Source organism: Pleurodeles waltl, chromosome 2_2 (genome assembly GCF_031143425.1).
Source record: "Pleurodeles waltl isolate 20211129_DDA chromosome 2_2, aPleWal1.hap1.20221129, whole genome shotgun sequence".
Classification (NCBI taxonomy): domain Eukaryota; kingdom Metazoa; phylum Chordata; class Amphibia; order Caudata; family Salamandridae; genus Pleurodeles; species Pleurodeles waltl.
This window is the reverse complement of record NC_090439.1, coordinates 308,725,745-308,740,822: the sequence shown is the minus strand read 5'-3', so window position 1 is coordinate 308,740,822 and position 15,078 is coordinate 308,725,745. Positions and strand designations below refer to the sequence as shown.

Sequence of the window (15,078 nt, the reverse complement as noted above, 5' to 3'; positions counted from 1 at the left end):
TGAACTACTGTAGTGCTGCAGACATCATTCCTAAGACCTTGTAAACCACCATACAATCGTGACTTGGATCTCAAACTACGAACAAGGAGGTTGCAAAGGTAAACACAACTTGCCTTTAGTCACCAGGACACAAGGTATACCAGAGCCTGGAGGCTCAAATGATAGTAACTATGTTACTGAACACAGTTCATAGGACTAGTAATGATCCACAGTGGCTCCATGCATACAAAGGGGGGCAGCTAGTGTGCCCCTTAGGTTTACAAACTGATGCATGACCACATGTATGCCAGGCATGGGAAGAAGTGAAATTCGGGCCATTGTCATACACTTAAAACAATGTCTATATTGTTTTTTTCTTTTTAGAAATAAGAAGGACAAACATGTTGTACAATACATTATAATATTTAAACCCGGTTTTATTTACATAAGAGCAGTCTGTTAGGTAACAAAGTCATAAAAATTGGTCGAAATTCTAATACATGAGAAATAGGTCAACTGTCTAGGAGCCTGTATTATATGCAGTTCTGTCCATGTGGCCCAGCATCGACATGCTAGAAAAACAAAGGAGATGTGCAAAATGCACGTATCCAGCAATGTAGTTTTTAACATTGTCATATGACAAGACAATAGCACGCATTCACAGATCAGGGTGGCTTATCATCGGACCTTGAGCCAGATCTAATAACAGTGTGTTCCAGCTTGTGATGCTTGATCCCTACCAGCCCTTCTTAGGAAATTACAAGCTTAATTTTCAGCTACCGCTCATTTCATTTGGTCAGATCTTCAAGCTTCTGCGCTAGGTGCATGAGATGATTAACACTTCATCTCTATCTGTCGCTTGGCTAGTTACAAAGCCAAATCTACAGCTTCCCAAAGGCTAGTAAATCTACTACTTCTTGCACCTCCAACAATTACCAATGAATGCAGCATCTCGTCAGTGACAGGCTCGTTCAATGTGTTCCCTTATCCACTTTAGATGCTTTTACTAATAATTACTGTATAAGGAACTGCCCTAATAAAATGTTGCTGCCCCTCTAATATCATCAGCGTTTCATTAGTTTTCTGATTCAAAGAGCTTGCCTGCGTGCATTATCCCTGCAGCAGTCTACAATGAAAAGTTGTAAGGAAATGGCTCCCTGTTGCAGTTAACCCCCACTTTTTGCCTGATACTGATTTGACTGAGAAGTGTGTGGGGACCCTGCTAACCAGGCCCCAGCACCAGTGTTCTTTCACCTAAAATGTACCATTGTTTCCACAATTGGCACACCCTTGGCACACAGATAAGTCCCTTGTAAAAGGTACCAGTGGTACCAAGGGCCCTGTGACCCGGGAAGGTCCCTAAGGGCTGCAGCATATGTTGTGCCACCCTAAGGGACCCCTCACCTAACACATGCACACTGCCATTGCAGATTGTGTGTGTTGGTGGGGAGAAAAAGGCAAAGTCGACATGGCATCCCCCTCAGGATGCCATGCACACAAAATACTGCCTGTGGCATAGGTAAGTCACCCCTCTAGCAGGCCTTATAGCCCTAAGGCAGGGTACACTATACCACATGTGAGGGCATAGCTGCATGAGCAATATGCCCCTACAGTGTCTAAGTCTATTCTTAGACATTGTAAGTACAGTTGTGGCCATATTAAGTATATGGTCTGGGAGTTTGTCAAAAACGAACTCTACATCTCCATAATGGCTACACTGAATACTGGGAAGTTTGGTATCAAACTTGTCAGAATAATAAACCCATACTGATTCCAGTGTTGGATTTATTAAGAGATGCCCCCTGTATCTTACCCAATTGTTCAGTGCAGGACTGACTCGTCTGTGCCAGCCTGCTGCTGAGAGACGAGTTTCTGACCCCATGTGCTGAGGGCCTTTGTGCTCTCTGAGGACAGAAACAAAAGCCTGCTCTGGGTGGAGGTGCTTCACACCTCCCCCGTGCAGGAACTGTAACACCTAGCAGCGAGCCTCAAAGGCTCAGGCTTCGTGCTACAATGCCCCAGGGCACTCCAGCTAGTGGAGATGCCCGCCCCCTGGACACAGCCCCCACTTTTGGTGGCAAGTCCAGGGGAGATAATGAGAAAAGCAAGGAGGATGTCACCCACCAGTCAGGTCAGCCCCTAAGGTGTCCTGAGCTGAGGTGACCCCTGCCTTTAGAAATCCTCCATCTTGATTTTGGAGGATTCCCCCAATAGGATTAGGGATGTTCCCCCCTCCCCACAGGGAGGAGGCACAAAGAGGGTGTAGCCACCCTCAAGGACAGTAGCCATTGGCTACTGCCCTCCCAGACCTAAACACACACCTAAATTCAGTATTTAGGGGCACCCCAGAACCTAGGAAACTAGATTCCTGCAACCCGAAGACGGAGAAGGATTGCTGACCTGAAGCCCTGCAGAGAAGACAGAGACAACAACTGCTTTGGCCCAGCCCTACCGGCCTGTCTCCCCACTTCAAGAAAAACTGCAACAGCGACTCGTCCCCCAGGGTCCAGCGACCTCTGAAGCCTCAGAGGACTACCCTGCATCTAAAAGGACCAAGAAGCTCCCAGGACACCGGCCCTGTTCACCAAAACTGCAACTTTGCAACAAAGAAACAACTTTTAAAGACCACACGTTTCCCGCCGGAAGCGTGAGACTTTCCACTCTGCACCCGACGCCCCCGGCTCGACCTGTGGAAAACTAACACCACAGGGAGGACTCCCCGGCGACTGCGAGCCCGTGAGTAGCCAGAGTTGACCCCCCTGAGCCCCCACAGCGACACCTGCAGAGAGAATCCAGAGGCTCCCCCTGACCGCGACGGCCTGCTTCAAGGAACCCGACGCCTGGAAACCACTCTGCACCTGCAGCCCCCAGGACCTGAAGGAACCGAACTCCAGTGCAGGAGCAACCCTCAGGCGACCCTCTGCCTAGCCCAGGTGGTGGCTACCCCGAGGAGCCCCCACTGTGCCTGCCTGCATTGCTGAAGAGACCCCCGGGTCTCTCCATTGATTCCTATTGAAAACCCGACACCTGTTTGCACTCTGCACCCGGCCACCCCTGTGCCGCTGAGGGTGTATTTTCTGTGCCTGCTTGTGTCCCCCCCCAGTCCCCTACAAAACCCCCTTGGTCTGCCCTCCGAAGTCGCAGGTACTTACCTGCTGGCAGACTGGAACCGGGGCACCCCTATTTCCATTGTAGCCTATGTGTTTTGGGCACCACTTTGACCTCTGCACCTGACCGGCCCTGAGCTGCTGGTGTGGTAACTTTGGGGTTGCCTTGAACCCCCAACGGTGGGCTACCTTGGACCCAACTTTGAACCCTGTAAGTGTTTTACTTACCTGTGAACTTAACAAATACTTACCTCCCCCAGGAACTGTTGATTTTTGCAGTGTCCACTTTTAAAATAGCTTATTGCCATTTTTGCCAAAACTGTACATGCTATTGTGATAATTCAAAGTTCCTAAGATACCTGAGTGAAATACCTTTCAATTAAAGTATTGTTTGTAAATCTTGAACCTGTGGTTCTTAAAATAAACTAAGAAAATATATTTTTCTATAAAAACCTATTGGCCTGGAATTGTCTTTGAGTGTGTGTTCCTCATTTATTGCCTGTGTGTGTACAACAAATGCTTAACACTACCCTTTGATAAGCCTACTGCTCGACCACACTACCACAAAATAGAGCATTACAATTATCTCTTTTTGCCACTATCTTACCTCTAAGGGGAACCCTTGTACTCTGTGCACACTATTTCTTACCTTGAAATAGTATATACAGAGCCAACTTCCTACAAAAGTCAACCATCTTAGCTAATTCACAGAATCTCAGGAGGTACCCTAGATACATAGGTGGATCTGGTGTGTTTACCTCACTGTCCATGTCTTTCTAAGATATTAGTACTAACAGTGCTGTGCTTGGCTACGTGTAGCAGGACAGGGATGAAAGGCGTGGGGCAGTACCCTACAAACATAATGGGGGTTATTACAACTTTGGAGGAGGTGTTAATCCATCCCAAAAGTGACTGTAAAGTGACGGATATACTACCAGCCGTATTACGAGTCCATTATATCCTATGGAACTCGTAATACGGCTGGTGGTATATCCGTCACTTTACCGTCACTTTTGGGACGGATTAACACCTCCTCCAAAGTTGTAATAACCCCCAATATCTCGTAGAGAGTATGGCCCCAGTCCTCTCTGAAGGTGCTACCAAACTTCAGTAAGTTCTTCACATTGTATCCACCTGGTCACCCATTGGAGTTGCAGTGTAAGTTTGTGAGTTTCAAAGTCCAGTGCTGCAAAGTCACCTTTAGGGAACAGCTACTGTAGCTTGCTGTGCCCTAATACAAATCCAAAAGCACTGTGTTGAGGTTATTGAACACTCATCACATAAGTACTATGGGTGCATTGATAAAACACTGCAATAGCCTGAGCAGCAGTACCCTTTTTGATAGGGCTGTTCTGCCCATAACAGACAAGGGCTGACTCTTCCAGAACGCGATTAAGGATCAAACTGACATTAGGGTTGTAATAATGTTTCCAGCAATGACGTCTTCCATATGATGGTAGAGTCGCTCACTTATCTACACAGAGTATGATATCCCCATCAGAGAACTAATTTGGTCAGATCTGTCAATATTTGTGAGCTGTTTAGATTTATAGCTAAAAGGCTTGACTTATTAATTCCTAGGCTAGATATGGCGGCAAAAGCTTCTACTTGGTTCATCATTCACTCCAAGCCTGAAGTGATATCCTGTACACATAATAAGACATCTGTGTAAAGGAGAGGATGTGTGGTATGTTGTTAATTATAATCACATGAAAGTGTACAACAACCCTTAGATGAATTGTCAGTGGCTTCATCTCCAGGGTGAATGACAATGGAGATGGGGGGAAACCTTGCCTTGTGCCCCTCTGTATCAGGAAAGAAACAAAAAGATGCATAACTGGGATTAGTGTGTGGTACTGAGAAGGTTTCTATTGATCCGAGGAGATCCAATCTGATATAGTATGCTTTACTCATAATCTTTGTGTAAAAGAATGCAGGGCCCTCACTTCTGATAGCATGTTTCATCATCCCTTCCGCGTGTAGCTAGTATTTTCCTAAGAATCTCTCAATCAAGATTAAATATTGAGAAAGTGTTTTAAAAGCAGATAGGAGCATCGGGGTCTGGGTTAGATTTGAGCAGTACCACAATGTTGGCTTTCCTGCGGCTTAGAGGGAGTATGTCTTATTTTGTAGCCCTGTCATGTAAGTGTGGTGCCAATACCTCTTATTAGGTGACATATAATTCTGTCAGCAAGCCATCACCACCTTGAGTGTTTCTGGGAGTTAACAGTGTTATTGCTAATATCAATTTGTGACACAGTGAGTGCGCAGCGGAGTAATTTTGTTCATGAGTGACAGCCCTCATGTTGGGACTTGCCACACAATGACATAGAAGTGTTAAATTAGGTAAGCAGTGAGTATAACATGGCATAATACTCCTCAGTCTGGTTTTCCCACTCTGAATGCTGCCTCTATATTTGCAGTAGTCAAGTGAACGTAGCCTATCCAGTAATGATAGATATGCTGCTATTGCTCCAGGTAATGCTTAATCCAGTGCTCTAGCAGGGCCAGGCCCGGCCTGCCAAGCCAAACAAATGAACAACCGAGCAGGGACCCGTCGAGCTTTCTATTTCTGTTATTTGCTGGCTGAATAAAAAAAAAAACATACCTTCCTGTCTGTCACATGTTAGTGCTGTAACACAATGTCAAAACATTCCCTTTTTTTCACACCGGGACTAAGTGACTGGTGGCTATTGTTGTTTAACCTTGGTGGTCTAGGGTCTGAAGCATTATTTCATTTCAGCTGGAGAACCTACTTTTGAACTCATTTTGTCAAGTTTTTATTCCCTTTTTTCTTATATAATGGTGTTATACAAATTGCTAAATAAAATATGCTACTGATCTGGTTTTGCTTTGTCCAAGAACCCTTTTATGAATTTGTCAAACACAGGTTGCTATTTCACATGCATTTATTACATAGGCCTCGCCTCGTATAAAGGCTTCTGAAGCCACACCTATTTTAGAGGCGGACACCTTTTCCATCCCACTTAAAGCACTGTCTCCCCATGCATAGGAAAGAATGCTGGTCTGCTTCCCAACAGCTTTAAGCTCAGTTTTAGCTTCTCTCAATTCACTCTGCAGGACCAGAGAACACCACCCATGGTCTTGATGCATATTTCTCTAACATATGTCTTAACAGCTTCCCATTCAAATAGTGTTTCTCCAGTAAAGCCTGCATTTTCCCTGAAGTAACAGTGTTAAATTTCAGGTAGTACCTAGATATGCTGCTTCTTTGAGCACTGCATTTTTTAGCGACCAACTCATATATGATGGTGATCAGCCTGTCCCATCATAATAACATTAGGAGTAGATTGTGCTCAGAAATAGTTTTAGCTAGGTATTCTACTTGTAGTGAAAGTCCCCGTAGTTCTAGAGGAACATAAGATGTAGATAATACATGAGTGAAATGTTTAAATTCTTGCTACCCTGTGAGTATGCTGCCTTCTACACGTTTGTCCCTCAGCAACCTTTAGCTCAGACCGTCAGTTTGTCTCAGTGTTTTTAAGAGGCATCCCCCTATTGTGGGGGATGTGAGCTGTCTAGTTTCATTTGCATGCCACAATTAAAGTATCCAGGTACATAAGTTGGCTTATGTGGTGCAACAGCTAAGTGAGGGGAGAGGCATTCTAAGAAAGCAGAATGTAGGACACTTAGTGCACAAGACCTATTATAAGTAAATGCATCTCCATTTGACGGACGCTGGTTGATGATGTATCTTCCCTTAGTGTCATTTTTTTCTTTTTTTTGGCTAGGAATGGAACTCCCAAGTTGACCCATCTTAAATCCCCCTAAGCCACTGGCATATGAAAAGAACATGGTATGGAATACCGGACCCTATCAGTCATTTCTTAACCCCTTAGCTGCTGGGCCTTCTGCCCCCCACCTCCAGTGCTGAGCCATTTTTTGGCTATTTGGGGTAGTTTGTGCTTAGATCCCCCCCCATACCATTTGTGCACATAAGCTACCCACACCAAATTTGTGTCCTTTTTTTCCAACATTCTGGGGATTGTGAAGGTACCCAGAGTTTGTGGGTTCCCCTGGAGGACACCAAGACATTTGCTAAAATACAGCTAATTTAAAAAATAAAAATGGGGGAAATGTGCTGCAGAAGAAAGCATCTGTTTTGTTCCTGCAAATGGCATCAACAAAGGGTTTCCAGTGCTAGCATCACCATCTTCCCAGGTTTCAGGAACAGGCAGACTTGAATCAGAAAACCACATTTTCCAACTCAGCTTTGGCATTTTACTGTGATATACTGCATTTTTACTATGTGTTGTGCTTTCAGCCTCCTTCCCGTTAGTGACAGAAATGGGTGTGAAACCAATGGTGGATCCCAGACAGCTAAACATTTTTGAAAAGTGGACAACATTCTGAATTCAGCAAGGGGTCATTTGTGTAGAGCCTTCAAGATTTTCCTACAGAAAGTATAGTTGAAATAAAAAATATTGAGTTGAAAAAACAGCCCTTTCTGACTATGATATCTTATGTAACTTTTTCCAACTATGATAGATTTTTTAAGGCAATATACGGTTAAGTTTGCTGGACCCTTCTGGCCGCGGGGATATATAGGTCTTCTAGGTTCATGAAGAAACCAAGCTACTCAGAGCCAATAAATGAGCTGCACCTTGCAATGGATTTTTATTGTATACCTGGTAAACAGCAATTCATTTGTTAAACTATAAAGAGTGAAAAATAGGTATCAAGGAAACCTATATATTTCTGAAATGGGCACAAGATTAGGAGTTTAGAAACAGTGGTTATTTGCACATCTCTGAATTCAGGGGACCCCATACTAGCATGTGAATTACAGGGCATTTCCCAAAATGACTCCTTTCTTGCACACTGCCTTACATTTGAAAGGCAAAAATGTAGAGAAAGACAATTGGCAATAACACTTGTTTTTCTATTCTGTGTTCCCCCAAGTCTCCCAATAGAATATGGTACCTCACTTGTGTGGATAGGCCTAGTGCCCGTAACAGGAAACGAGCCAAAACACAACATGGACTCCTCACATTTTTCCATTGAAAAATTATGTGTTTTTTGCAAAGTGCCTAGCTGTGGATTTTGGGCTGCAACCCAGCCTGCACCTAGGGAAACCTACCAAACTTATACATTTATGGAAAGTAGACACCTAGGAGAATCCAGTATGGGGTGATTTGTTGGGCTGGCTGTCACCCAGAATCCTTTGCAAACCCCCAAAAAAGGCTAAAAAACACATTTTCCTCAAATTTCAGTGTTGCAAAGTTCTAGAATCTGAGGGTAATCACAAACTTCCTTCCACCCTGCATTCCCCCACGTCTCCCTATAAAAACAGTACTTCACTTGTGTGGGTAGGCCTGGTGCCTGCGACAGGAAATGCCCCAAAACACAACGTGGACACATCACATTTTTGTAATGAAAACTGACATGTTTTTTGCAAAGTGCCTAGCTGTGAATATTGGCCTGTAGCTCAGCCGGCACGTAGGTAAACCTACAAAACCTATACATTTATGGAAAGTAGACACCTAGTGGAATCCAGAATGGGGTGACCTGTGGGGCACTCACCAAGTTTTGGCACCCGGAACCCTTTGCAGACCTCGAAATTTGGCTAAAAAACACGTTTACTGCACATTTCGGCGACTGGAAGTTTTGGATTCTGAGGGGAGCCACAAACATCCTTCCACCCAGGTCTCCCGATAAAAATGGTGCCCCACTTGTGTGGGTAGGCCTAGTGCCCGTGATAGGATTGGATCACACAATGGTCAATGTTAGTCCTTACACAAGGGCAACTGTTGACCCTGGGGTGATCCATTCCTGATGCAGGCAGTAGGTACAAGTGCAGTAGCGTTTTTATCAGGACAGGAGGGGAAACACTGGGTGGTAGTTTTGGTAGGTTTTCCTATATGGCCGTGGTGCCCAGGACCAAAAACGCAGGTGCCTACCTTACACAACCAGGTTGTTTTGTGATAGATAATTCTTATGTCTCCACAATACGATTTGAGCGGTGGAGTTTGAGGCTGAACTAAAATAGGGGAGCTCGCAAGAGAGCTCTCTCTCTTTGCTTACCACTGCATGCACCTGCTCTCTGGGTTGGGCTAACCCGCTACTGTCCTGCTGCACAGACTGTGCTTGCGAAGGGACAGCACGAGTGTCCTCATCATCTCCCTCAGACTCACTGGAAGAGGAGTTGTCGAGTGGGACTCCTCCAACTGACAAATCACTCCCAGACTCTGCTCTGTTGTCCTCTCCCTCAGATGCTTTCTCAGTATCTGCTGTCTCAGTCTCTGTTCCTACGTCAGAACTGTCCTCCATAACCCGAGTAAGGGCTTGAGCAGCAGTCATCCAACGAGACGCCATCTCTGCTACTGGTTAAACTGTCCCTCTGAAATACTACCCCTGGGTAGACGGTCACAATATATATATATATATATATATATATATATATATATATATATATATATATATATAAAACCTATATATATATGTATAAAGAGATCACTTTTATATGTGGGTGTGGTTTCCCTGTGGGCCGATTGCAGCCCTCTGGGAAGTCACACACATGCAAAAGTGATCTCCATACATATATAGATCTATATATAAATATATAAAACTATATATATATATAGATCTATATATATATATATATATATATATAGAGAGAGAGAGAGAGAGAGAGATCTACAGATATATACAGATATATAGATATATTTTTTAATAGCTGTATGGTTTCCCGGGGGGTTGGGCTCATGGCCCCCAGGGAAACCATACATCTATGTTTTTTTTTAAATGCCCCCACAGGGGGTCAGCTCTGCTCTCGGGCAACCCCCTGTTCGTTTCATTTTTATTTTTAAATGTATTTATTTTTAACCCCTGGGGGGGTGCGATCGCCCCCCCCCCAGGGGTAAACTAACATATATATTTTTTTAAATATGCCCCTCTCCCAAGTGTAATCCATGCTGTCTAGTGAGGTTTCCTGCCCATGGATCGCAGCATCCCCTTTCAAATGAGGCCTTCCTGAAAGGTGGGGGGAGCCTATCAGGCCTGTTTACCCATACTGGAGAAGAAAGCGGCCTTACGTCCACTTCCTGCTCTGCTGGGAAAAAACAATTGTGACGTCAGCGCGCATCACGGTGTGCTGATGTCACAGAGGGGCGGGTGGGGGGTTCAGGGTTTGACATAGAAGCTCTTCCGTGTCTCGCAAGGGTCTTTTAAGTTAAAAAAAAAAACCTCCAGTGCAACGCACTGGAGGATTTTTAAAACCCCTCCCTGGTATCGGCCACTGCAGGGAGGGAGGGTGTGGCTGCATCGGCCAGTGGCCGACGCACGCACCAAAGAGGTTAATATTCTCTCTCTCTAGCCTAGTCAATCGCTTCTTCTCATGCATACATATGCATTTTGTTCCTCTTTACCATGTCACCAATGCCCCTAATATTTCAAGGCATAAATGGATATTGAGATGGTAGTCATTGTAGTAGAGACCGTTACCATAAAGTCAGCTCCTGCTAAAGGTTTCTTTGTGCAAGCATTAAATATTGCTACTGTGTGCAGTTCTCCACCCATATTTCCCAGTACAGATAATAGAGTTGCCATTGTGCATCTATAAAGAATATACCAACATCCAAGTGAGTGAACTAAAACACAACGTAATACATAACTTTTTGCCCTTTTACAGTGTTGCGGGGGATGTCACAGTTCGGCTGTGGCCAGCGATCAGACTTAGTTTGTCCTTCCATCAGTCCTTCGGGTTTTTGAAGATTGTTGTCTCACCATATATTACCTTGAGATTGACTGGGAGCATCAAGGTATAACATAGTTCAAGTTTGCAAAGTTGTAATTTCACCATCCAAAAGGAGCTTCTTTGTTGTAGTTCTACAGCAGTATAGACTACAAACATAGGGCTTAGGCATATTCCACTTCGATAGGGCCATGTTGCTGCTCACTTTGTATGAGTAGGTCACAATCGCTCTATTCATGAATCTAGTTATGACTGGTCTGTGTTGCTTCTCTGTGGCAGGCACAGATGCATGCACCCTATAGGTGTGCTTCACAGTGAAGAAATATTATCATAGTTGTAACAGTTTTCCTAAAACAGCCTTTCAGAAACAGCACCACATTTGGTTCCTTCAGGTAGCTCTACAAATCTCACATTGTTGGGAGTGAGCCTGCCCTCTATGTCTTCAGTTTCACATTCCAAGTAACTGATTATATCTTGAATATTTTCCACCCAAGCACATAGCCAACTTCATGCTTCAGTTTACCCAGCTTGCTCTAATTTTCAGACTGTGTTAGCTACCCTTTCCTTGGTGCACCTGTATAAGGCAGAGATCTATAGCAAAAGGGTTGTTTTTGTGTACTAGTGCACCCTTTTTGTGTTTAAACACCAGTAGAATTGCTTTATTATTGTCTGGTTGGGCAGTGCAGGTCCTGGGGTCAGATGGTTCCAGGGAAGCTGTGGGGATTCTGTTCTCAAGAGGTTTGTCCTACTAGGGATGGGGCCATTTAAGATAGCTGCCCGAATTTATTCATGGCACCTCAGTTCCTGAGACGCACAAATCTGGGGATAAAATAGAGGCAGCCCCCCCCCCTGTTATATTAAAATCAGCAAGAAAAGATCACTCCGCTTCAATTAGTGAGTTCATACAGAAATCCAATGAATTAGAGCAGTACTATTTTAAGTTGGTGCATGTACAGATTTCTGGCTTTCTCATCCTACACGGCGATGCCAGTATTGCCTCAGTGCAGGGCAAAACTACAGGCTACAGTTCCTTAATCATCTCTGCACAGCAGGGTTGTGTGCAGTTTCATGGACTCAGCAATTCTATGCAAAAACATGGATCGGCCCCTTTTGATCACATTCCACTAATACCTCAGATCAGGGTGTTGAAGAGAAGGACACAACTCCTCAAGCCCATACCAATACAATGCTTCTCCATTTATCCTAGAATGTGGTTGCTGCTTTCCGCAGCTGTTCTTGTGGGTCCCTTCATGTAACTCTCCTGAGTGCCATTCCCCATTCTACCAGGTCAGAATGCCTCACCACCCAAACTGTCCACTCAGCAGCTGCTGCTTGTTTGTTTTTATATTCTGCTTTCCTATTCACTGGTATCATTAGCAGCAAATTCCTTCCAAACTCCTGGGCCTGGTCTTCTGAGAACTCAGTCTTAGTATGAAGAGATGGATGCAATGTTGAAAGGCTAACTACTGCTGCACTAAAGCTTCCCATCATAAGAAGCAGTACTCACTGATTTCAGCTATTCTAATATGGCTGGTTGACTCTCACCACCTCAGGTTCAGCAAGTGCTGCCAAAGCCGTCAATTGTGATAGAATCAATGCCTCTGTTGGCATGGAACTCAAATTACTGTATCAGCTGCCATCCATGTCCCCCCACCATTTTCATACACTATGCGTAGCTGCTGATTGGTAGCAACTTTGAGAGATCTTTACACACTACATAACAAACATCCAAAGGAGTACTTGGCACACTCCCTAACTGAGTAGTAAAGCAGTGGATATCTTTTGAGCCTCACTTAAGGTCAAAGTCCACAATTAGGTATCCATTCCTAAACTTTGTTTGAGGTTACCTGGCCTCTTTACACTTCTGGCTCAGAAGAAAAGACCTACTCCACTTTTCATTTTCCCTTCCATTCTGGGGGCACTGGAAATTGCTGAATGTTTCAGGCTGATTTGTTGTGGTCTCTTTTTCCCTAGATACCCACCAGTCAACTGTACTTGCCAATTACTTAAGGTCGGTGACTTGTATATTAGTCAAGTTCTATTGCAGCTTCGGAGGATAAATGTAACAGGCCTTCATAGTTATTACTATACTTTCAAATGGGTCTGTATACTATACATCTATGCCTTCCACAAGACACTACATGTCTTTTCTTTAGTTTTAAAATGCCTCACTTATTGGTGAGGTATAAGAATAAACCACTATATAATTGTATGTTTCCGACAAGCTTATTTGTTACAGTCCACATCACTTAATTCCATACGGGCTTCATTGTCACTTAAAGGTGGTTGACTCAACAGATCTGCAGTTTACTATCAAATCAGTCAACTAATAATAACAACATATTATTTGCTAATTATGTCTGCTCTTTGTGTCCTCTATAGCTAATGGTTCACGAATAAATTAGTGATGCAGATGTTATGCCCCTATGTGCATGGATTAAGCCCCGATAGATTCTTGAATTAATCTTAAAAGATGTTGAGGTATATGTCAACAAGCAAAGAGGAGAAAGAGCATCCCAGGGGAAACTCGCAAGTGGGGTAAACATATTTTCATGGGAAGGGCCCAAGAGTATCTAGTTGCATCCCATTTGATGCACACAGGGACACTCTTTGCTAGGATTCCAAGTGTCACAGGTCTGATGCCAGATACAAATGAAGTATTTCTCAGGTAAGCCTCTGTACATGAGGTCAAAAATGCAACGTATGGTGAGTTTTGGAAGAGAGGTTTAGAATAGTGATAAGACGTATTTCTCTTTGCAGGAGTGCAGTAGAAGTTAATTAATTGACCACCTACAAATTATGTCCTTTGTCGTTCAACAAGGACATTTAACATATAAGCATGTTATGAAAAGTGATGATTAAGCACTTAAGTGATCACATTGGCAAGGAATTTCGAAACAGAATCCTATTTCCAGTGGGTGGGAGAGTTCAACATGATAAGAGCTACCAGTAAGCTAAAGTTCAATGATGTCCATTCACTACCTCCTTTCTAGGGTGCAACGAAGCTTCCACGGTTATCATTATAGAAGTTGCTATTGTGGCTGCCTGCAAGAGGTCCATGTTTACCACAGTGTTTGTTCGCTATGCATTTCAGTTTGTGTTCCGATGGGAAGATTGTAACGGCAAATATTTTTTGTTTTTAAGAAAAATGAAAGTTAATTCATCTCAAATTCCTCGTTTTTGTACATTTAAAGGGTGTGAAAAAAGACAAAGGTAAAGGAAACGTTGTAATGTGCACGCTTGAAATGTGATATAACCAACCCCTGTTATCTATTACGGTTGTTTCCCTAAACCTCCCGACCTTCCCTTTCCGTTTTCAGTGAGAGCATTTTTTAACTACCACCGAATTTCGTTTGACAGAAGACGAAAACGCAGCGATATTTGTTGAAAAAATATACAAACATTTTAATTAATTGTTTCCCAAATGTCCTTATTATAAATTGTAAATAACATACAGGAGTGTTCAGCAGTATTACCATTAATTCTGCCTCACGAGTTTCTTGTTGTGTGTTATGGTAATGAACACCCAAAGCACCTGTATCTAACGGGTCATTTCATATATTCCCAGGTCTCATTTTGCACGAAGGGGCCGCAGTTTACAAGGTGTTCATGCGCTGGCGCGCGGTTAACATTCACTGGAACGTATTAAATTATGACAAGGCCATGGACATTGAGGAAAGCAGTCGCGCAATGTCGTCTGCGGCCAGGACACTGTGGCTACCGCTGACGTCACTAAGATCCCGGACTTTAGTGCATCCTACGCAGCTGAGCTCACCGAGGTTTCAGTGTGGCTTTGTCCTTATACACCTGTTCAATCGGATACGACCTCAGCACAACTCACTGGAGAACGGCAATTCTGGAGAAGTTGTAATGAGGGTGACTTCAGTGTAAGGGAATATTTTTACCAGAAAGACAATGCACTCCTTGGACTGGACTCTGACAGTGTTTCGGAATGTAATTAAAATAAATGTTGGAACCATAGCACCTTCAAAAGTACTATATTATTATCTAGGAACATTTTTACATTTATGTTTTATATTGTAATTTAAATTGCGAAATACAATTTTTGGAGAAAATTGAGTCATTTGCAGATTCATATATTTTGGGGCAATTATTCTAAAGTCTTTTTTTACGTATTTGGACACCTGGTAAGCAATTATTATAGTGATTCGCTAGAGTTATTTACTTTCTTCCAGTTATCAACTTGTCAATTAATTTCCACCAAGACAATCGAAAAACAAAATGTTGTCAAGTGATACAAAATGGTAGCGGGCGCTA

At 43.5% G+C, this 15,078-nt stretch overlaps 1 protein-coding gene across 2 annotated transcripts in view; it reads left to right on the top strand.

Moving 5' to 3' along the window:
* Positions 1-14,863, top strand: part of MARCHF11 (membrane associated ring-CH-type finger 11) — a 203,416-nt gene extending 188,553 nt beyond the window's left edge. The window contains exon 4 of one of the 2 annotated variants that reach the window (XM_069218880.1): positions 14,369-14,863. In XM_069218880.1, the coding sequence (XP_069074981.1) occupies positions 14,369-14,691 (323 nt within the window). In that variant the 3' untranslated portion in view covers positions 14,692-14,863. The remainder of the gene's footprint in view (positions 1-14,368) is intronic. The other variant, XM_069218881.1, reaches the window with a different exon arrangement.
* Positions 14,864-15,078: the final 215 nt, after the last annotated feature.